Source organism: Crinia signifera, chromosome 5 (genome assembly GCF_055691185.1).
Source record: "Crinia signifera chromosome 5, ASM5569118v1, whole genome shotgun sequence".
Lineage (NCBI taxonomy): Eukaryota > Metazoa > Chordata > Amphibia > Anura > Myobatrachidae > Crinia > Crinia signifera.
Genome location: NC_139221.1, coordinates 299,908,326 through 299,933,362, shown reverse-complemented (window position 1 = coordinate 299,933,362; position 25,037 = coordinate 299,908,326). Strand labels below are relative to the sequence as shown.

Here is a 25,037-nt window from a genome sequence, read left to right as displayed (position 1 = left end):
ATTTTGGCAAATCTTTCAGTACAGTTTAGCTTCCAGGAAGACAGGAGCTTGCGAAATCCTCCACCAAAATAAATACGTCAGATCAAGGATCAACAGCCTGGTGCTGGACATACACTCAGCGGTGTCACTTTGCACATATTTCATCAGCCTCTTAGTAAGGAGATCCCTTACCTGCAAGTAAGTAAAAAAAAACTTAATTCTGTGTATTTTTCATCCTGTTCTGCACGTTCTAAAAAAAAATAAAACTTTCTGCTGTGAGCAACGTGCCAATGTACAGATGGTTCTGTTCCTGCTACAGCTGGATGTTGTTCCCCTCTTTCGGCAAAGAGACCAGGTCAAGGATCAGCAAACTCCAAAAGCAAACGCTAGAATAGATAGAGATAAATTATCTTGAGGGTTTGTGTAAGTTATTAAATACATAGGGAATTATGCTGTAGAGGAGGACTTGGGGGTCATCATAGATGATAATTTGGGTAATAGTGCACACTGCTCAAGTGCAGCAGCAAAAGCAAACAGGACACTGGCATGCATTAAAAGGGGAATGGATTCAAGGGATGCCGATGTGATAGTGACTCTTTACAAGGCATTGGTGAGACCACACTTGGATTATTGTGTTCACTTCTGGGTACCGCACCTTAGGAAGGACATAAATGAATTGGAACAGGTACAGAGAAGGGGCGTCTAAGCTAGTAAAAGGTCTTGAATCACTAGAATACAAAGATAGGCTAACCAGGCTGAATACTGTATGTTACTATGTTGTCAGTGCAGTAAAAGTTTGCATACTGTACTCTATATTTCCTTTTACCATTGGTGCACATAACAGTGTAGCAACCTGTTTATGTGTTGTTCTGCCTGTGCATGTACTAACATCTATACCGTTGTGCATTGTGCATGTTCTGTGGATTTACCAGCCTGAACTCCCATCTTAGTAAATGTACCCCTTTGTATTGATATACTGTAGCAGCAGACTTTGCAGAGAACTTACCTTGTTCTAGAGTCCCTCTCACGTGCTCTTTAATTTAATCACTGGGTGTCCTGAAATATGGTTCAATGTTCCTAAAGCATCTTGTAACTCCACTGTATAGTACTTGCAGCCAAAAATTCATATAGCAACAGCTAAGACAATTTGGGGCCAGTACGCCCCCAGATTGTCTTAGCTGTTGTTGTTAAAATTCTTCTGTGGAATTCCTTATAATCCGTAATGCTGCATACAAATGTCACCTGTAGAATAAGAATAAATAAGAGTTAATACTAACACTACAATATGTCTCAGACTGGGTTTGTAGAGGCGCTCTGTGCGGTTGTTCTGACACTGGAGATACGGCTGGAGTGAAGGTGGCTTGGTGATTGTACTGCCTTTGCAAGACTACCGAAGCGTTCCATCAACTTCCAGACGTAGGCGCGGAGTCTAACCGTGTGGCAGTTTTCACCAGTGACCCCCCACAAGGGGGTTTGGACTGCGCTGCTTGCACGCAGCAGGTCGTGACCCTCCTGCGGAAGTGCCTCGGTAGTCAGGGAAGTAGTAGGCACCGAAGGTGGATGGTGAAGATACTGCTACTGCTGGTTTCTTTAAAAGGAAACAAACTGAAAGTGTTTTTTGGGCGACTGAGGATAGCCCACCTGGAGAAATTATGTAACTAAAGAAGTGCCCACTTGGCATATTAATGTAACAGAAGGTTTGCCAACTTGGTGTGTTAACGGAACTGAAAATTTGCCTCCTTGGCATAGATAACGGCGCCGCGATACTCATCTGCCTGTCGGCTTCAGTCCTTGCACTGCTCCAACGTTTGGCTGAGGGGCTCCGGCAGGAATGGGATAGGTACGAAATCCCGGCAGTCGGAATCCCGGCAGTCGAAATACCGATGCCGGAATCCAGACCGCCGCAATGCCGGCAATTTCTCCCTCTATGGGTGTCCACGAAACCCATAGAGGGAGAATTAAATAGTGAGCGAGCCCGCAAGGGGGGATGATCCCCGGCCCCCCCCTTGTCGGTATTTCGGCGGTTGGGATTCCGACCGCAGGGATTTCGTACCTATCCCATTCCAGCAACGGGAACTCTAGTGTCCTGGAATAAATCCCTTCTGAGGGACTGTCATTGGCCAGACCTCCAGCAGAGATCAGAAAAGAGCAGAAACTCGTACACCCCTACCCAGAAGTAAGATGGAGGCGCCCACACCCGGGCCGGAGCTGGCGTTGTAGAGACCAGACCCATGGAGAAGCTATCGTCTGTGCCTCCTACCTGCCGTAGCCCCTCAGCCAAACGCCGGGGCAGCGCAAGGACTGAAGCTGACGGACAGATGAGTATCGCAGCGCCGTTCTACGGGCATGACACACTACATCAGGCCTGGCCAACCTGTCTCTCTCCAGATGTTGTCAAACTACAAATCCCATCATGCCTTGCCACAGTTTTGCTATAAGGGAGTGTTAAAACTGTGGCAAAGCATGCTGGGATTTGTAGTTTCACAACATCTGGAGAGCCACAGGTTGGCCTGTCCTGCACTTCATATTGGCTAAACCTATTAAGGGTTCTGAGTTAACAATTCACACCCAGTATAGTATATAGCCAGGTTTTTACAGGTCTGTCAATGTAAGACAATGGTAAAATGATGCGTTATAGCACAGAAAATTATTCCTCAAAATGTTAGCCTATGAGTGGTGACTGTTTTGATCACATGGTTACTATAGAGCACATTTTTTTTAAACAGTACCCTAGTTTAGCAACATGACAATTCGAGATTTCCTTGTTTAGAGTCTTCCCATCTTTCTAAAGTGGCAATCATTTTCTCTTTCCGACTTTTTGGATATTCTACATGTTCAGTCAGTGCAGTGTTAGTATGTGAAAAGGGTGGATAGGCGTACTGTATCTGGCGGTCAATAGTGACACATATATAGTGGTAAAGATCCTTAAAAGAACTTACGGTACTCTTTACCTAGAAGGGCGCCCATCGCGACCATCGAATGCACTAAAAATCGGGTGCGACGCGATGCCCGCGATGGCCGCGATTTCCCATAGGGACCAATGTTAAAAATGAGATTGGACCCGATTTTAGTGTTCAATGCCTCAATGCCCGCGATTTTTACATAGGAAACAATGTTAAATGGGCCACAGAGCCCTAATAGTCACCGTGAACTCTGAAATGGCCCCCACAATTGTTAACGCCACCCCACGATCAACGTGAACCCGAATCGTGGCGAGCGCAGCGAGCCCGCGAGGGGCGGCGGTACGCGTCCTCCGACCTTTTCATGCCCTACTATCCACGTCGGCGTGGAGTTGAGAATAGAATAGTGTGGCGAGCGCAGCGAGCCACCGAGCCCGAAGCGTGGCGAGCGCAGCGAGCCCCGCGAGGACACGCGGATACCTTCACAGTTATACGCGTCCCCTCGCGGGCTTCACAGGTGTCCGTGGCGAGCGCAGCGAGCCACCGAGCACGAAGCGTGGCTAACACAGCGAGCCCCGCGAGGGGACGCGGATACCTTCACAGTTATACACGTCCCCTCGCGGGCTTCACAGGTGTCCGTGGCGAAAAGCGGACACCTGTGAAGCCCGCGAGGGGACGCGTTTACCTGTGAAGGTATCCGCGTCCCCTCGCGGGGCACGCTGCGCTCGCCACGCTTCGGGCTCGGTGGCTCGCTGCGCTCGCCACACTATTCTATTCTCAACTCCACGCCGACGTGGATAGTAGGGCATGAAAAGGTCGGAGGACGCGTACCGCCGCCCCTCGCGGGCTCGCTGCGCTCGCCACGCTTCGGGTTCACGTTGATCGTGGGGTGGCGTTAACAATTGTGGGGGCCATTTCAGAGTTCACGGTGACTATTAGGGCTCTGTGGCCCATTTAACATTGATTCCTATGGCCAAATCGCGGGCATTGAGGCATTTAACATTAAAATCGCGGTCAATCACCGTTTTTAACATTGATCCCTATGGGAAAATCGCGGTCATCGCGGGCACCCGATTTTAATGTACCCGCGATTTACCCGCGATGCCCGCGATTTTTTACCCCCGACGCCCGCGATTCCAATCGCGGGCGCCCTTCTAGGTAAAGAGTACCGAACTTACTTTTACCATAAATAATATACTAATTAAATATAGTCTCAAATATATTCAATCAGGAGCACAAGTGAAAACATTTTTTTAAATGTATTTATTTAATCTAAATCCATAAACATAATTTAAAAAATGTATTTAAAAATTATTATTTTTTTAATCCTGATATGAGGCACATATGGAAATCAGTGCTATTAGAGTACAGTGGCCCTTATTCTGATCAGTGCGGCCGGATCCGAATATGCGGCCAGCACCGTGCGTCCTAAACCCCGCCTTTCATACGGATCGCCACCTCCGTCCGTACGCGGTAAGAAGCTGTCCGAACGGACCGCACGTGTATTTCTCATGAATACACCTCCTCCATCTCGGGGAACCTCCCCCATCATTTGATGGTCGCAGACCATCGAATGCAGGACCGAGTGGCCAGGCAGCTCCCGCAACCTCAGACCACACGGGCATTTCTCCGTGCAAAAGCAGGGATCTGGGCGGGCAGCTGACATCCGGCAATGTCATATGTCCGCCCCCTACACGTGCGTCACGGCCGCATTACCATACGTACGCCCAGCGTTTGCATGGGAACGCCCATGAAACGCGGGGTGTAAACATATGGTAATGAGCCCAAACAGCCCTTCACACCCCTCTCCACCCCCTGTTCGTAGTGTACACATTTCATGCGGAATGTGGCCGTGCGTCCCGCTCGCACATGCGCAGAGACGCCTCTGCACATGCGCAGACACAAAACATCGGCGGCACGAACGCACGCGGATATTACCGCCCCAACCAGAATAAGGGCCACGGTGGTCATCAGGAACCACCCTGCAGGTTCCACCAGTCACACTTCTTTGATGAAGTCTGAATGATGAAATGTGTAGGAAGCTCCGGATGACCTAATTATCTTTCTATCTATCCTTTATTCATGTGCTGTATCTCTGGCAGACGTTTGTTGGTGACCTTTATACAATATACAAAGGCCCTAAGTGAACATTAATAGGTCTCAAGGCTGCTTCAAGTTGAATGAAGATATTCAGCATCACATAAAAGCAGGGGCTAGACATGAACACTGTAATGTCATGTGGTAACACTATGATCACATTCCATTCTGCTTTCATCTCCGTCTTGAATATTTATTCTGATATTGGATCTTTGGATATAATTCAATCTCCAGCGTGCACTCTGGCCATAGTGCGGTGGGTTACATCTACCAGCCGTCCACTATAAATAGTAGAGTGATTGCCTATTACTGAGGAAACCGTCCGAGTTCTTAGACGGAGAATCGCGTCAAGGAAAGAGTTTCTTTCCCCTTGGGCAACCCAGGACCCTATCGTCACTCTTGCCAAGTATCCACAGAGATCCAAAGGTTGCTATTTCTTCAACCGCAGCAATTAAAACCAAGCACCAGTCCGGCAATAGGATCCATCCGATCCATCATCCAGCGCCCTACAGGTATGTGATGTGCAGTTGCCGAGGAGTGCTTATTGCAGACGGCGCCTGGAACCAACTCAGGATTTATATTAACTATCGATTATTGGTCCTAGACTGTGAACTAGAGACTGTATGATATCACATGTCTCGGGACGTCATACCCCCAGAATCCACTTGGGCCCACGTGGATGCTGGGGGTATGATGTGGATAGTGGGGATATGATTGTGTTAGTGGGTGAAATGTGTGTTGATAGTGTGTGTGTAGTGCTTTATACTTACCCTCCTCCGGCCCGGCAAATGTCCATCATGATCCCTGCAGCGATGTCCCCGGCGCCAGCATTCCCCTCCTCCGGCACTCGCCTCCTCCATTACACCCCGGCGTCAGAGTTCCCCTCCTCCGGCAGTCACTCCCCGGTGCCAGCAATGTACGCAATTAGCGTAGTGCCGCTGGGGGAGCAGGGAAACCATGTTATGCTCCTCCAGCGGCACTACGCTGAATTACGTACATTGCTGCTGCCGGGGAGTGACTGCCGGAGGAGGGGAATGCTGCCGCCGGGGTGTCATGGAGGAGGCGCATGCCGGAAAAGGGGAAAGCTGGCGCCGGGGACATTGCTGCGGGGATCGTGATGGACGTTAGGTAAGTATAACGCGCTACACACATATTAGCAGGGCACCCGGCTACGCTACGCTGGCAACGTATCCTAAGGTACGTTGTCAGCGTAGCCGGGCGCCCTGCTAATACACAAGTACCAAGGGACTTAGCCCAAGGGACACTTTACACCCAATAGATTTGTCTTAGGGTTGATATTATCAAATTTATTTTTACCCATTGATTTTTTAAATAAAATTATACATATTGGTATGCATGCACTCTCTTTAATTAGTCTCATATCTATTACAATAGAAGGAATTCCCAATGCAATATTTGAAGTTACGCCACTGTCAGAAAGTTCTTAGCATTTGCAGTATGTGCTTATGGTTATGATGAGTTGATGTGTTAGGATTAAATGCATGCCCCTTTCAGACTGCACATATTAACCGGTATATTGCCCTTTTTTTTACCGTTTCAAAACGATAATATGTGCAGTGAAAGGTCCAGAGTGAATTTACCGTTTTAAAATAACTGGTATTTTAAAACGGTAAAAAAGCAGGGTTCTACCCGTTTCAGACCTGTCTGAAGGGGTCTGAAATGGTACCCAGGCAGCAGTGAGCATTATTGGTCCCCAGCGCCGTACATATTTAATGAGCCGGCCGCTCATTACATATGTGCATATGTAATGAGCGTCCGGCTCATTAAATATGCACGGCGTTGGCTCAGAGGGGACCAGCTAATGCTCAGTGTACCCTGCACCAGAGAGAGACTTCAGAGTGTGGAGGGCACTCTCCCCGTTGTCCGGGAGCAGCCAGCTGGGAGAGATCTAGCCCCGGTGTTTGGGAGCAGAGCAGCCAGCCGGAGGAGATCCAGCCCTGGTACCCCGATGCATAGCAGAGCAACCAGCCGGGGGTTAGTGGATGTGACCCCGGCACTAACGTGCTGCACGCCAGCCAGGACATACATGCACAGCCCGGATGTGCATACTAGCAGACATGCCGCGGACAACCTGATCTGGGCACAGTGTGGCAGAGCCGGCACTATACATATATGGATGAGGTAACGGCAGTCTGCAGCTTGCATGCTCCGGGGTGTATAGGGTTAAGTTTCCCAGGAAGACTGGTCCCGGTTCCTACCACTCATAGGTCTGAGTACAGCCATGCCTAAATATACCAACCTACAGGTATGTGAGGGAAGTACTAGTGCCGGCTCTAGTGTGTCACCCTCATGCTGCTTTCACACCGCAAACCTGCTTTAGACCAGGTATTTACATGCGATGTGAAAGGGGTTAAACTTCTCTGACCCATTAAAAAAAAAAAAACACGTTTTAAATACCAGGTTTTGCAGTGTGAAAGCAGCATAAATGTATTCCTCAGAGCTGTCATGACAATTGCAGTCATGTCTATTGCAGCCATGTATGATAATGTAGAGAAAGAAATATATGAATAAAATCTTGATATTATAGAATAGATTGTCTGTAGAAAATGATTAGTGTTTATATTTTTTAATGTTACTAGTTAAAAGCCTGTCAAAATGACGCATTAGTCCCTATCTGCACCTACCTCCAATCTCTGTCTTCACAGCTCCAGCAAGTTTAAAACAGATCACTTTACTTTCACTTTCGGTTAAGGGGTAATTTGGTCTGTCAGGTGGCCTCTAGTGGTCACCGGCAGTACTGCACCTCAGAGGTGAGGCATATAGTAAGCCTTTTATGTATTAAAAAGCAAGATTTAAAATGAATCAGTAAATAAAAATGCAATATAGATGGACAAAAATACACATGTATATCGCTCTCACCTGTTTCTATTGTTATATACAGACCACACACATAGGACCAAAGAGGGCTATAGACCACACACACACACAGACCCGATGGCATAAACACATAATGCCAGATATATATTCATCAAATCTTCCACCGCCCGATGATTAGGATGACAATGTCCCTAACTGAAAGTCAGTGGATCATTACCAGATTTATGGTGCTGATGTGCTGGCCAAGATAATTATGGAGACCCAAAGTGATGTCCTAGATGGAATGTGCGTCCTTGTGGGTCCAGGAATGGTCCAATTGGAAGTAACCATTTAATGGTGGTTATTCTAATTTGCACATTTGCACCGGGGGGCGATGTTTAACCTATGTGTACATTCCCATATGCACGTGTGCAGGGCTGCTTTGTGGGTGGCATTGGCGACTTCCAGAGTCGCCGAGGTGTTCGCACGGGGGGGGGGGGTCGAATCGAGGCGGGCAGGGGGAGCGTTTTCTGGACGTACCCATGAAAACGCTGGGTGCGCCCAGGAAGACGCTGGGCATAGCCATGCGTTCTCAGACCGAACGGTGCAAATATACGTCAAGATTGACTTAGATTTGGGAACAGGGAAGAAATCTTTCGACGTTCGGCGAGCACGCCACCCTAATTTCGTCCCCTTAGCCTCCCCTGCGAATGGATGTTTATGCAGTGATGTGCAGACCGCAGCGGGCATTTGCGCGGGTGGTGTTAGTTACGCTGCTGAGCAAGTCAACCAGAATCACCCCCACTGTCCTTATTAGTGGGAAGAAGACATGCACGTCTTCTTCCCACCATTAATGACATGGGGCCAGGTGCACTAAGTTTCAAAAAGTGACAAAATGGAGAGTGATAAACAGCTAGCCAATCAGCTCCTACCTGTCATGTCACAGACTGGGTTTGAAAAATGTCAGGTAGGAGCTGATTGGCTGGTGGTTTATCATTCTCCACTTTATTACATATGAAGCTGGCCCATTATGTGCATCTGGCCCATTATATGGTTACTTCCACTTGGACCATTCCTGAACCCACAAGGACATGCTTATATATGAATAATTTATTACAGACAATCCACTCCAGGAATGCAGACTGGAGGGTGGCCAGTTACTCCCTAGGCCTGGGCTGGTTGGAGGGGCCCAGCACAAGTCCCCATTTCTCCAGCACCGGTAGGAAAGATGCTTCATGACCAACGTTTCTGTGTCCAATTGTACTTTAGTCATTATACTTTCGTTGTTCTATGATTGTCAGCCTCCCCACACTCCCCAATGCTCTGTTCCTGGACATCCATGTGAGTGGTAGTTGCTGAGGTGGGGCTGCAGCACGGTTCAAAATTCCAATAGGTGAGTCACACCAACTGCCACGGAGGCCATGCCGGCAATGTTTGGGGTGACAGTTGGTGTGGTTCCCTCTTTGTATTTTGGACTGTGCTGTGGCCCCACTTTAGCAATTGCCACTGGCAAGGAAGTGCATTAACAGAGCAGGAGCGGGGATTCGCACAGTGGGGGGGGGGGAGGGGGCATTTGGTCGCATTGCATCTACCTGTTCGCTATGCTGCGAATATATGCAGCCTACCGAACAGGTGTGAATGACCCCCTTTATGTATTAAGACACACCAAGGGTCACACGGTAAAAGTTGTACATGTACTATGGAGGCACAGAATCTTTGCCTGAATATGGTCCCCGGTGAAAGATGTTAACTGATCAACAATGATCAACACAAAACCCTCTGTTACCACCCAAAAGCACAAACCAAATTGCACCTCTCTGTGTGCATCTTATGGTGTATTTACGCCACAATTTCTACTCCTTCCCAGGCGACAGGATCGATGTGATATATTACATGGAGGCCTTTTGCATGCGATATATCGCATGCTAATGGCAACTACAGTTTAATGCTAAAAAATGCAAAATTATGCACTTGGGACTCAAAAACCCAAAGGCTCAATATAGTATCAAGGGTACTATAATGGAAACTACTGAGGAGGAAAGAGATCTAGGAGTCACTATTTCAAGTGACTTAAAGGCAGGGAGGCAATGTAACAAAGCAATGAGGAAGGCTAGTCAGATGCTTGGTTGCATAGGGAGAGGAATCAGTAGCAGAAAAAAAGACGTAATAATGCCACTTTATAGGTCATTGGTACGACCTCATCTGGAATACTGTGTCCAGTTCTGGAGGCCATATCTTCAGAAGGATATAAATACATTGGAGAGTGTACAAAGAAGGGCAACTAAAATGGTGCATGGCCTACATCACAAAACTTACCTGGATAGACTAAAAGATCTTAACATGTATAGTTTGGAGCAGAGAAGGGAGAGGGGGGACATGATAGAAATCTTCAAATATATCAAGGGTTTTAACATAGTACAGGTGGGAAATTTTCTTCAAAGGAAAACGAGTAATAAAACACGAGGACATGCACTGAAACTGGAGGGAGGTAGGTTCAGGGGAAATGTTAGAAAGAATTACTTCACAGAAAGGGTAGTGGATAAGTGGAATAGCCTCCCATCAGAGGTGGTAGAGGCTAAGACAGTAGAACAATTTAAACATGCTTGGGATAGGCATATGAATATCCTTACAAAGAAATAAGGATTAAAAAGGGTTGAGTTTACCTGAAGGGTAAAAAAGGGGCAGACTAGATGGGCCAAATGGTTCTTATCTGCCGTCAAATTCTATGTTTCTATGTTTCTATCCCAGCCAGGCCTGCCCGGCTCAGAAACAAACCAACAGATTGCTTATACAACCAGTGCGACTCGTAGGCCCCGGTGCGATGCACACGGGACCGCGCATCGCATCGGACCTGCTGTCAATCACCAGCAATTGGTTCCTAGCAACCATCATTAACCTACAGAAAAATACAGGCTATAGGCATACGTCCTTTAGTAAATACATTTGGGTGTGTATTTTATTAAAGGTGAGCCTGCCCATATATTTAAAGTGGCAATCATTTACAAGGCAAAACCACCTATGAGCACACTCAGCGCAATTCCCAAACAGTCAAATACTATTAGACACTGCTCCTAGCATTTTAAGAAAGCTCTTACTGCAACATACCTTCCAGCTGTCTTGATTTTGGGGGTACCATCCCGTTGTTTTGGGACGGTCCTGCCTGAGGTCAGTAGTGTTCCGTGGTGGTGGCGAGGCATTTGGGAGTCCCCCCTGCCCGGTGCTGCTCTGCAGTAAATAGACTGCAACGAAGCGGGAGCGCAGTGAGTATAGGCAATACTCCCCCACGCCACCAAAATTTTGGACATGCGCAGGGTCCCGCTTCCTGTCCCTCACGTGCTGGGAGATATGCTGCAACATCTAGCTATTGATATACCTGTTACACAGCTGACATCGGCAAAGCCATATAATAGTTTTTGTCTATTTCTTCTTTCAGACAATGGAACCCAACGGCTTAAACATGATACCTCTGTGCTCAGATTTCACAGAAAAGAAAGAGAGCATTTGCATTTTTGGAACTGGGGATTTTGGACGATCACTTGGATTTAAACTGCTACAAAGTGGATTTTCTGTGATATTCGGAAGCCGTAATCCTGGGCACTATAGCTGGGTCCCCAGAGGAGTTCAGGTTCTAAGTCACGCCGAGGCAGCAGGAAAATGTCCCCTTATTATCTTGGCGGTACAGAGGGACCATTACAGTTTTCTGAATGAGCTAACAGAAGAACTAGATGACAAAATTCTAGTAGATGTCAGCAATAACCTGAAAATAAACCAATATCCTCAATCTAATGCTGAGTATCTTGCCCAGATCAAGCCCAGAGCTACAGTCGTCAAAGCATTTAACACGGTATCGGCATGGGCTCTACAGTCCGGTGCACTGGATGCCAGCAGACAGGTAAACACCTTTCCATGAAAATTAAGTAGATGGTCATATGGTATGGATTCCACTTCCACCAGTTGTGATGGGTAGGGGTTGGCACAGCATTTAGAAAGACCCAGGCATGTCTAGGGGTCCAGACTGCAGTCGACCCCAATGGGCCATTACAATTTTCAACAGGTAAAGAGGGCACTTCTTCATGGGCTGAGGACCTGCCACCATACACTTGACAACGCCCACTAAAATCATGCCCCAAATTATCTGCTGGCTGCTTTACTCAATACAAGAACAGCAAAGTAATTTAGGGGTCTATGTTCTAAACCAAGGGTGGGGAACCTCTGACCCGCGGGTCGTAAATGGCTCCCATAGCCAGCTTGACTGGACCACCTACCCTCCCGTCTGTCTGCCCAGGAGACAAGGAAGGGGGAGGTGGTGACACGGGCGGGATCGAGTTCTCGCAAAAGGCGTCAGCAGCAGCAGCCGGCAGCAGTTATTCAGTGGCAGCCGGAGCGTGGGACGGGGGAAGCAGGGTCATTTTTAATTTGCTTACTTTTATATGGCCCCCGAAGGATTTTATCCATTTCCAAATGACCCTTGGAAGAAAAAAGGTTCCCCATCCCAATATAAACCACTAAGAGAGTTAAAGAGCCAGCCAATCAGCTTCTAACTGCTTGTGTCAAAAACTTGACGCATGAATGGGTCGACCTGAGTTTCTCACAATTTTTTTAAAAGTTTTTTTTTATACTTTACCATCAACTTGTACTCCAGTTGGGAATGGTGAAGTGCTGAGCACAGGGGTAGAGGGACAAGGCACCTGGCTTGAAGTGAGGGTAAGCGGTACACCTCGGGGTCCATGTGCTCAGGTGTCCACACAGACACAAAAAAAAACTAAAAAATTCATGTCAACCTTTATCAGGATGACTTTTTGCTTGTGTTGACCTTTTGTCAATGTTATCATTCTGAGGGGCCTCCAGTGCACCAATATTCATTCTGACTCTGTGAGTGCCCTTAGTCCTCCGCAGCATAACAGGGATGACCCCACTGGCTATGGCTGATAGCACATAATCGCAATTACAAAATATATGGTCGATATATTGTTCCAATACAAATCAAAACTATACATTGGTCAATATATCACCCAATGTACTGTATATTCACTTAAGTCAGGCTTGACTACCTTTCCGGAATGGCTGGGAGGCTCCTTGCCCCCCAGGAAGGTCGGCAAGTCTACCGTTTGCTGGCCAGAGCGTCCTCTCCCCTCTTCCCCGCTGGTTCATTTACTACAAATAGCTGGTCTGACCCACAACTCACTGAGTTTTATGGCATGGGGGCGAGGCCAAGTGATGTCAGCGTTGCCCCCGCCCCCTATGATGTGTTGCCTCTCCGGGGTTCTCCCGGAGAGGTGAAACATCAAAGTCGGCAACCCTGCCTTGAATCAAGGCTCGAATGTCAATTCATTATTCATTTACACCAGGGTTTCTCAAACTGTTTTGCTCTGGGACCCTGTCAGACAATAAAGATTATTACAGGACCCCAGCAAGTTACCACAGAATGGTTGCCAGTGCCACATGTGTGGTCAGCAGAACACATGCACAGCAGCATTGCGGAGGTACAACATGATGCGAGTAGTCTGAAGTAACAGAGATTTCAACTGATTTTTCAGACTCCTTGGACCACTGTTTGAGATCAGAGAAGTCATCAGCCTGAAGGTCAACAACAGAGTCGCGACCCACAGTTTGATCATCGCTGGTTTAGATTTTAGTTTAAATCAACATTTATGGAAAAATCAAGTGGAATGAAACCTGATCAGATGAAAATAAATAATAAAATGTATTAAAATGAAATGTTAAAGTTTGTTTGCTGTACGTTGTAGGTCTCTGTGTGTTCCAATGACAACAAAGCCAAACAAAAGGTAATGGATATTGTACGTGCCATTGGGCTGACGCCACAAGACAAAGGTTCTCTGCTCTCTGCTAACGAGGTGGAGAATGACCCCCTGCAGCTTTTCCCAATGTGGAGGCTCCCCATGTACATATGTGCAGGACTGACCGTGCTGGTCTTTCTATACTGTGTAATACAAGATGTGGTCTACTCCGCTGTTGTTACTGGAAAAGACGTCTCATTCCGAATGATGATATCCATCCCTAACAAGGTCTTTCCCATCGTCTCTCTCATGCTGTTGGCCTTGGTTTATCTCCCTGGTGTGTTTGCTGCCATTCTTCAGTTGTACAGAGGAACAAAGTACAGTCGCTTCCCGAACTGGCTGGACCAATGGATGTTATGTAGGAAGCAGCTCGGGCTGGTGGCATTGTCATATGCATTCCTCCATGCGATTTATACTCTCGTCATCCCAATTCGATATTATGTTAGGCACAGGATAACAACCAGCACCATTACACAGGTAATGTCATTGCAATTAATGGTGAGTATACTGTGCCACAAACTGTATACCGATGGCCGTTTCCAAAGGAAAGCACTGTTGAACCTGAATATTACACTTGTTCCAAGATTTACAGGCAACGCTAAGCAGAGCCGGCCCTAACCAATATGATGCCCTAGGAAATATTTTGGCTGGCATCCCTAGTACCACCGATAGTTCTGCTTCTGACCCAGCACAGCAGCACAGATCACAGCAGTAGACAGCAACACTCCTCACCCATAGAAATCTTCATCCACAGGCCTAACTTAGACATGTTTTACATTTTTGGTGCTCTATGCCATCAAGAGTATTGGTGCCCCAATGAACAATATTTTAAATAGCTACAGTGCGCACCTCAAAACGTGGCATGGTCTTGCTAGGTAGGGGCATGTACCCCCAACTCAAATGAGGCCACACAGTAGTGCAACTTTATTCACATTATTGCACATGATAGTGTCCCCTGTTCACTTTATGTCACACATTAGTGTCCCATTTACCTTATACACATTATGTCTGACAGTAGTGCCCTTTGCCTTATATACATTATGCCTTACAGCAGTATCCAGTTACATGATACATGTTATGCCTCACAGTAATGACCCTTTACCTTATACGCATTATATATCAGAGTAGTCCCTCTTTACCTTATACATGTTGCTCCTGACAGTAGTACCACTTTACCTTATACAGGTTACGCCTCACAGTAGTGCCCCTTTTCCTGATACATGTTATGCCTCACAGAAGTGCCCCTTTACATTATACATTGCGCCTCACTGTAAAGAGAGGCAGAAGTGCCTCTTTATATTCTATGTGGTATGACTAACAGTAGTGCCTGTTTACCTGTATGCCTGATAGTAGTACCATTTTATCTTATACATGTTATGCCTTACCAAAGTGCCCATTTACCTTATAAACATTACACCTCACAGAAGTGTCTTTTATTTGCATTATGTTCCACCGTAATGTTCACTATTCAAATTACACCACACAGTAATGCCCCTTATACATGTTATACCACACGGTAGTGCACCTTATACACATAATGCCACGCAATAGTAGTGGTCGCTGCTCTGGATTTTATTGTGCATTGCAGTACCAATCAAAAAAAACTGACCAGTCAGATGCGCATCAAAACCATTCCTGCCCCTGGCTCTAGGCTTGGCATGCATGTCCTAGGCATTCCAAAATGGACAATGGATGTGTGTTATTTATGCATTTATTAAATATTCTATATTGTGCTTATATAATTGGATTATAGGCAGGTGGAAGGAAAGACGATTGATCAGTCCAAGACCTATGCTAGTTTGGGCCTCATGTCAAAAAAACACCCATATATACACACACTACAGTATATAGTATTAGAGTTTTTAATTGCTCCTTCTATCCTCAAACGGCAACACTTTGATAGGAAACCAACTGCAAACTGACACGCTCAGCTTGAGTGTTTGGGAGCTGTATACAGGATCATGCCCATTGGCATGGATAGTGAGGTGGGAGAGGTTACTAATTAACAGTGCCTGTGCCTGAAGATGAGATCTAAAGAGTATACATCTATCAAACATATGTCAGGTACAGCAGGTGACAGTTCATATGAAACACCCTAATTATCTACTAGTATATAACCTGTTAAACTGAAGTTAGCCTTTAAAATTACAGATGTAGCCATGCTCACTGTTAACACTCCATTCGCCATGTTCGATCCCGTGGCGATATGCGCGTGAGCCTATCGCCATACGCGTGCCTCTGATTTGCACCTGCATGTCATTGAAATGTATTGAGCAGTGATACCGCAGAGTGGTGATTCTACGCCACTGGTGTGAATCTGGCGTGACGAACAGGAAGGAGTGGTGACAATCCGGCAACGATGAGCGTGGCTACATTTGTAGTAGAAAAATGTAATAGGTTATCATCTACTTGTGTTCCACTGTTTTTGTGATTTATTGTGATGTAAACTGAATTGAATTACTTTTTTTTTTTTTTTTTTTTTTACATCAGATTAATAAGAATGAAACCAGCCCCTTCCTAAACGTCATGGCCTGGCGGTCTGATGCCTACATAGCACTTGGAATCCTGGGATTTTTCTTCTACATTCTCCTGGGAATAACGTCCCTGCCCTCCGTCAGTAATGCGGTCAACTGGAGGGAATTCCGCTTTGTTCAGGTGATTTCACATTTATGTGGGTATGGATCATTAGTTTGACAGTGTCTATGTTGACAGTGACCACTATTAGGCGACATGCAGAAGGTCGACCTAAGGACCACTTACACATAATATTCTCGACAACATACAGTGTAGCATATGCACTTAATGCTAGTTAACTGGGGGTTACATTTTTTTATAATGTATTTCTAGTGCACCTAACGTGCTCTAGGGATAGACCGCCGATTAAGGCTTGGAGCGGCTGTCCTCTTCAATCCTCCAAGCAATTAGCAGTGCAGGTGATGTATGACCAGCCTCCGAGTCATACAGCACCCGTTAACCGCCTCGGCCGCTTTGCCTGCCCAGGGCAGTCATTGTCCTATTCCCACTGCAGGGACAACGCTAGCCCTGCTGCTGGTTCCGGGCTGTGCATGAGATCTCGTGCATGCCCAGTAAGAGACAGCGCATCAGTCTGAACTGATGCGCCGTCTCCAGGAGGGAACATCGCCTGAGCACTCCCCCGCTTCGGTGGACAAGATATTAATACAACTTGTCGGTGTCCCTTCCTGCTTCACCTCGTTAATGAGAGACCCCTCGGGTCCGGTGCGCTGATGCGATGTACTGCCAGGTGACGCCTCTTAAATACACCATAAACGTGAATAAAATAAAGGCATTGACAGAACACGTTTTAAAACGTTACCAATATAAAGGATAAGTGCACTGTACTGTAAGCGGTTATTCAGCATTGTATCCACATACAAGGCAGCTCAGTGCCCGCTTCTTCTCCGCGCGACGCGATTCAAACAAAAACAGAGATGCACATGTACACTACAAATGGTAAGTAGGAGAATGGTAAAGGTTAAGTGACACATTGTTGATGATAACACAGGAATCCACTTAATAAAGGAACACCAAACACTGGAAAACATTGAACTCTTTTCATTTAAACCTTATTAGTTTTATTATAGTTTTACTTAAAGGCAGTGGCGTAAGTTCATCCGAGTTGCCCGGAGGCAAGATAAATTTTGGTGCCCCCCAAACAGCTCAATCAGTAAGGTGTCTGTCTCCATAAGGACAGGTCATGGGATCTAATACAGAGTGTGAAACTTGCACAAATTATGTTTGAACCCAATCAGCCACATTAGCGATATCAACTGCTTTTAATTACATGATTCAAACTTGAAGGGGAGGAGAGGTGCCCTGTTGGGAGCAGGAGCCCGGCGGGTGATGACTCCATTGCCTCCCAGAGTTCTGCCTCTGCTTATAGGAGATTTGAAATAATGCCAATTGCATTGGTATGGGTTATATGGTTGACACTATGAAGGTAGACATACATGAGGTCAAAAACTAACGGCAACACATGGCTAAGCTCAACAGTGTTGGAAGGTCAACACAAGCCATAGGTTTACAATGGCAAGGTCGACAATGAAAAGGTCAACATGAGTTTTTTACGTTTTTTTGTCCCAAATTTTGACGTAAGTCGACATGGGCACCATATCAGCGTACTGCGTCCCCTCGCATGGCTCGTTGTGCTCGCCATGCTTCGGGCGCGGTTCCTCGCTCGGCACACTATTATATTCTCCCTCCACGCCCTAGTGGATGGTAGAGTGTGAAATACCACCTGTTTTGAGAAAAAAAACCTGAAAACTCATGTCGACCTTTTGACTGTCGAACTTCCAATTGTCAATCTAATGCTTGTGTCGGCATTCCGAACCTGTCGACCTTAGCCATGTCAACCTATTTCATGTGTCGACATAAGCCATGTTGATATTTAGTGGTTGACCTAATGTACAGTATGTCGACACCTGCATAGTGTCGACCTAGCGTCTGTATTCCACCCAAAATAACGAATCTGTTTCTAACTGACATTTCAAAGACTGTGCTAGATAAATGACATAAGCTGATTGGCTGAATTGGACAAGTTCTCCACTTTATCTCTCCCGAAAGGCTTCACACATGTCCCCTTAACTTTAAAAGATAACAGTGGTCGGTACTTGTTTCCTAGAACGGCCACAATCGCGGGCATCGTGTACCTTTAAGCTAAGGTACACGATGCCCGCGATGGACCCGATTTCCTTTGAAATCAGGTCCATTTTGCCGGCAAAGGCAAAATCGAGGGCATCGCGTCGGTCACGGCCATTAACATGGCCCCCGACGCGACTGACGCGATGCCTGCGATTTTGCCATAGGCTTCAATGTTAAAATATTTTTTAACATTGAAATCGGGAGCATCGCGTCGGTCTTGTGCCATTATAATGGCACAAGATGAGATAGACTTGATTAAGTCCATCTCACATAGGAAACAATGTGAAATGGGCCAATATGACCCATTTCACATTGTATATGGCCCCGTCGTCACCCCACGATTGACGCCAACCCGAAGCGTGGCGAGCTCCACGTCGGCGTGGAGTTGAGAATATAAAGTGTGGCGAGCCCCGCGTGGGGACGCGTATACCTGTGAAGTTATACGCGGCCCCTCGCGGGGCTCGCTGCGCTCGCCGCGCTTCGGGCTCGCCGGCTCGCTGCGCTCGCCACACTTTATATTCTCAACTCCACGCCGACGTGGATAGTAGGGGTATGAAAAGGTCGGAGGACGCGCACTGCCGACCCTCGCGGGCTCTCTCCGCTCGCCACGCTTCGGGTTGGCGTCAATCGTGGGGTGGCATTGAGGGGGTCAAATTGGTGGTATGGGGAATATTTTACATTGAATCCAATGTAAAATAGGGTCCCAGGGACCCTATTTACATTTGATTCAATGTAAAAATCGGGTCGATCGCGTCGGTCGCATCGCATGCGATGCGACCGACGCGATTTTTCCGACACGACCACCCCGATGCAAATCGGTGTGGCCGTGCTAAGAAACAAGTACCCAGTGGTCCAACCAATTATCTTACAATAGACAGTTGATGCAACTTTCTACCTCTCTGCAACAACAGCTCTCATCAAATCTCTACATTTACCTCTATTGACTCTGCTGTTTCCCACCTGTACCAGACACTAGAAACAGCCCTTGACGAAGTGGCTCCAGCTACCCATTACACCCCACTCAGACATAGGTGCCAGCTGTGGCACATCAAAATAACAAGACAACTACATAATCAGTCAGGTAAAGTAGAAAGTCAGTAGTGTAAAACCCGGAGTCTGGGTGACTTCCTCACGTATAAGACTGCCTACCACTCATACTGCAATGCTTTTGACACTGCCAAACAAACATACTTCCAATCTCTTATCTTTTTTCAAGCCTCCAACCCCAAGTAACTTTTTAATACATTTAAAACACTTCTATACCCTCTCTGGCCTCACCCTCTCCACCAACTACCATCATTGCAGAAGAACTTGCCTCCTACTTTAAGGATGAGATTGATAACATCTGATAAGAGATTGTATGCTCTTCTGCAACCAGTGACCTACTGTACTCCATTCCTTACCTGAACCCTCTGGCACTTTTTCCTTATTTGAGCTCACAAATACAGAAGAAATATCAAAAGTCTTCTCATACTCCTACTCCACTACCTCTCCTCTTGATCCTGTACCCTCAAAAGTCATTAAAATTCTTTCTCCTGTGCTCATCCCAACCTTAACTAAAATCTGCAATCTCTCTCTTGCTTCCTTCTCTGTTCAAACATGCAATTATTACTTCCATTCTGAAACAACACAATTCTGACCCTAACTCTCTCTCTCTCTAACTACCGTCCTATCTCTAAGCTTGCCTACACTCGCCTCACACACTTTCTTAACTCCCACAACTTATTGGATCCACTTCAGTCAGGCTTTCTTTCCGCACACTCCACAGAGACAGCACTGACTAAAGTAGTCAATGATCTGGCCACTGCTAAATGTAAAGGCCATTACTAACTACTCATTCATTCTTGATCTCTCTGCTGCTTTTGGCACTGTTTCTCCTCATACAAACACTACAATCCATTGGTCTTAATGACACAGCTCTTTCCTGATTCTCATCCTACTTATCTGATCGCTCTTTCAGCATTCGCTTCTCTGATACCACATGTATGTACTTCTCACAAATTATTTACGCCAATATAATTTTTTTTTCCAGTCAAAACTTGGCTACCTTACGCTGTTGCTGTGCACAGGACATGCATTCCTCTACGGCTGGAGCAAATTCCTTAATGTGGCCAGTTTCAGGTGGTACATGCCTCCTGCTTACACGTTATCACTCACCATTCCCTGCATAGTCCTAATTCTGAAATTCATTCTGATAATCCCATGCATTGATAAAAGGATTACCAACATACGTCAAGGATGGGAAAGATCTTCGAAAACCCATTCGAACGCAAAGGTTTAAAAAGACGATATCAAGCTACTGTATATATCAGACTTTCGGTAATGGCTGGGCTGAATAACTACAACTTTTTTTATTTTTTAAAGAAAAGGTTTTTAAACTACACAGAACATTATATAATACAATAGGAGTTTGGCTTAAAGGCGCAGTATTCAATAAAAATTTGAGATGTGTGCGGATCTTGTTTTTAGTGTTGATAAAACACCTTCAAGTGTTTTGGTTAAGTTGAAATCAATCTAAAAATAATAATCATTGATAAAAATGATTAAAAATAAAGAAAAAGTCTAAAATAATGTATTTTTGGCAATCCAAAAACAAAAATTTGGATTTTAAATCTGAACATCGGAACAAACCTCACATTGGATCTCCTGGGAGATATAGAATAGGTTTTTGGGTTGATTCGGATCCACAAAAATCGGGTGGAATTGGATTTCTAGGGAACCAAACTTCACTTCTCCAATAAAAGCAATAATCCAGTTTTCTGTTCCTAAATATGTTGTGATCAATTACCATTTATTCATTCAGTATAAGAACCCTTCTGAAGGCAACAACAAGTTGTCACTTGAAATGGCAAAACGCGTCAGTGTAACCGTCACAGCTTTCTTGGACCCTGTCCTGGTACATCTGTTTGATTGTGTGGACTGACCCAGATCAGCCCCAGATGTTTCCATCACTAGTGCATGCACCCCAATAGGAGCGCCTTCCACCAGCTTCTTTAAATACTGCCAGCTATCCTCCACGGTGGACTGGATTCCCCCATGACCAGTTTAATACACCTTGCCAGGAGGCAAACAGGAGTGCAGGACTGCCACAATACATATGGTGGATGATAATTAACGATTTACCTACCTAAATACAACATAGGGGCATACTAGGAACGGACAGTACCACTTCCACTTACCAAGAACTGTGCAGGATAACATAATTCAATGCTGTTTGAATTGTTCTTAAACTAAATATTGCTTTATCATCAGTTAATTTTTATTTATTAAAATGTATTCATATATGTAAAATCAGTCCAATCCTTATTTATAGGATAATTATATTCTTTTTTAAATGGTCAAAGCGCTGCTACAGTATACACCATTTTGCTATGTTGTGTTAAACTTTGCAAAGATTAATACCCATTTTACACCCAAATCCCAGATCTGACCCGGCAGTTGGAACACGGATCCAACCCCTTTTACACCGCTGCTGACCCGGGTCCACGAGGGAAAAACCTGTGTTTTTGCGGCGGTGTGAAAGGGGTATAAGATTGAGCTTTCTCTTGTGTTTAACTATTTGCTGTGTCTGTGTCAGCATTTCATTTTCCATTATCTCTCTACAATATTAAAATTTTTGTTGTTATAACTGTTAGTACAAGACGATAGAATTCAGACGGAACAATGAGCAATTGAAAACCCTCCACTTTAGAGATGATGCAATTAAAACAACAGTCAGGATTCCGACGGGCAGTATACCGTCATCGGAATCCCGACTGGATCCCAACTGACAGGCTATTTTTCCTCGTGGAAGTCCACGGCCCTCATTAGGGAGAATAGAACTTGTGGCAAGCGCAACGAGCCACCGAGCCCGCAAGGGGCTTTTTTGCACTTGCTCCCCTGTCGGAGTACTGGCAGTTGGGATGCCGATGTCAGTATACTGACCATCAGAATCCTGAACGTGGGGCCGTCATACCACACCCCTATGCATACAACTGGTTCTGGTTCATAGATCGACAGCGTCTAGATAGACAGTCAATAGGTCTACCCCAAAAGGGCAATAGGGTCAAAAGGTTGATTGGGTCAAAAGGTCGACATAAAAAAAGGTTGACATGCAATAGGTCAACGTGGTCAAAAAAATTGTGCCCCCCCCCCTCCTCATTGGAGTAGTTATTCTCGCTGCACATTGGAGTCGGAGCTGCTGCATGGGCACGGCCTCTTCATGACGCCTGGGACACAGGGTGAGGAGAGCGGGGTAGGACCCCAAGAGACAGTGTGACAAGAGAGCAGGGCAGCTGGAAGATGCAGAGCTAGCATTTGAGTGGGAGAACACGGCATCTATCCCCCAGCACTGCTGCAATGCTTCCCATCTGCCACAGGGACCCCGCTGCTGACTGTCCAGCCACCACAGGGACCCCCTGCCCGCCCCGCGCTGCCCCGACCCCAGCGACGCACTGCCCGGATCCAGCTGCCTACCACCCACTTGGAGTGCGGGGGCCCTTGATGTGTGGGGGCCCCGGGGTGACCGCCCCTAGTTGCCCCTTGGTGGTCCCAATATTGCTGGGACGGTGACTGTTTCAGCAAACTGTCAGAATAACAATGGGGCAGACTGAGCTATAGCTCCATGCCTCCATATAATAAGAGCCCCATCATCCTGACAGCATGATAATGACTATGTGGGCAACACAGTCGGCTATAAATCATATATACTGAAATTGAATTTAGAGTTATTGATGCCACCCCACATGTGCCATAGCCACTGTCCTATGCCCAATTGCCACTGGCCAATATCAGGCCTGATTCAGACTCAGTTACGACATTTCACAACAGTTTAACTGCCTGCGCTAAGTCAAGGGTGGGGGCACCCAGGACAGCGCAAGGCCGTCCCACATGTTGGTTCCCTCCCCGCGACGTGCCTGCAAAAAATTCCACAGCAAAGTACTCGCATGTAACCAGCAGCTCCATGGCTGCTCAGCCAAGCTGCAAAGCCAGACGCAAGTCAGCCATGTTTCAGGTGATAGCATCTGTGTGTAACGTCAGGCAGACGCTGCGCCCCTATCCTGAAAAAGGCCCGAACCCACCTGGTCCCAAAAAATGCTGCATCACCACCCTGTCGCCGACCTCCATCGGAACTTAAACTGCAATTGATAGGCGACCGCAGTTTTAGGGGTGTATTCAATCGCCAGCGAGCATCTCCTGTCGGGGAGATGCCCGCCGGGCCCTATTTAATGCTGTCTTCCCCGACAGCATTGAGCAGGGTATCTCGGCAGAATGAGCTGTTGGGCTCGTTCTGCCGAGAACAGCCGGGAAGTGACGAGCTGCCGGCTGCAGCTCGCCTCTTCCCGGCCGCAACTCGCGGCCAAGCCCCCTTCTAGCTCCCTGGCAGGCGGGACATTAAATCCCGCCTGCATGTTCTTGGTCGAGCTGACCAAGAACGGAACTGGGTCACGGCGGTCGAGCAAGCTCGACTGCCGTGACCCTCACATTGAATACCCCCCTAAGTGTTCATCTGTGCATGCGCAAAAGTGATTACAGGAAAAATGCGTATGGGACTGAAACAGGGCCCATTGAGCGGTAAATGTTATTTTTCAGTGTTTCCAGCAAATATATAATGTTCTAGTTATGTAATAAAAGCCATGATTGTCTGCCTCTGGCTCACCATACACACAGGAGACTTAACGTGATCAGCCTGCAAGGAACATCCATTGAGCTTTCAGCCACTTTGTGCTTTCCAACTTTTAGACCACTTTGTAATATTTCACATGGTGAAATGTGATTCATAGTTGCAGGCTTTCCCGGGCTGCTTGTAGATCATCCATATCTATAAAAGAACTTCCCCGATGCTGGAGACATTCATGAATTGTCCGGGACCATGCGGCAGCCAATAAAACTTCTGCTGGAGGGATTTCTGCGCCAAGTTTGTCTTCTAATCCAGCCCAAGCGCTAGATCTGTATTCCCCGTATTGTACGGCTCCTGTTGTTTTCACTGCTCTTGATAAATATTTTATACATGATTTATCCGGCAGTAAATGTGAAATGTGCTTTGGAAATGGCCTGAAATGTCACACAAAAGCTATTTGTATAATGTTTAAACAGTTTTTCCATCGAAGTTTGAGCTAGGAATTGCAACACTGGACTAATCCCAGATGCTCTCTGCGTTGCCCGGGGCAGGAAAATTCATAGAGTAATACATATACATATTCATGAGCTATAAACAGTCATCATAGAAAATGAAGTTGTTTTAATCACAAAAAAACAGCAATTAAGGCTGACTGCGCTTTGTGGCTGTAGCGATGCTCTGCAGCCTTGCAGAGCTCCCTCACTTCATTCTGTTTTGTTTTTTTTTGTTTTTTTTTGTAGGTGAGTTACTGTGTGTCTAATAATAAGAATAAGCTTCAATTTACGCAGCAGAAAGTCAGACCGTGCTCATATGCATAGTTGCCAACCCTCCTGCATTCTGTAGGAGACTCCCTGAAATAACAGCAATCTCCCTCTCTCCCTCATTAGTCTAGCAATCTCCCTCATGTCACCTAGCCCACATTGCACAGTTACATCGGAGCTGCCTACCCTCCTGCATTCTGCAGGAGACTCCCTGAAATAACAGCAATCTCCCTCTCTCCCTCATTAGTCTAGCAATCTCCCTCATGTCACCTAGCCCACATAACACTGTTACATTTTTGGGTAAAAAATGAATGAGAGATAGATAGATTTACATTGAATCATCAGCACCATTTCCCAGCACTTTACCAAGTATAGTATCTCTAACTAATTACTAACTGCTTTGGGATCATCTACATTTGGATATAAG

The 25,037-nt window shown here is 46.3% G+C and overlaps 1 protein-coding gene across 1 annotated transcript; it reads left to right on the top strand.

The window, feature by feature from the left end:
* Positions 1-21,541, top strand: STEAP4 (STEAP4 metalloreductase). Its single transcript, XM_083189376.1, has 5 exons — positions 1-177; positions 11,227-11,685; positions 13,541-14,068; positions 16,082-16,246; positions 20,283-21,541. Exons 2-5 carry the CDS (start codon positions 11,230-11,232, stop codon positions 20,529-20,531), a joined length of 1,398 nt encoding a protein of 465 aa, XP_083045502.1. The 5' UTR covers positions 1-177; positions 11,227-11,229; the 3' UTR covers positions 20,532-21,541.
* Positions 21,542-25,037: the final 3,496 nt, after the last annotated feature.

What these genes read in the sequence shown, in the direction of transcription:
- STEAP4 (XM_083189376.1), top strand. Translation starts at nt 11,230, where the DNA reads ATGGAACCCAACGGCTTAAACATGATACCTCTGTGCTCAGATTTCACA. An exon ending in CACTGGATGCCAGCAGACAG is followed by an intron (nt 11,686 to 13,540) that starts GTAAACACCTTT and finishes TGTACGTTGTAG; the next exon opens with GTCTCTGTGTGTTCCAATGA. An exon ending in GGGAATTCCGCTTTGTTCAG is followed by an intron (nt 16,247 to 20,282) that starts GTGATTTCACAT and finishes TTTTTTTTCCAG; the next exon opens with TCAAAACTTGGCTACCTTAC.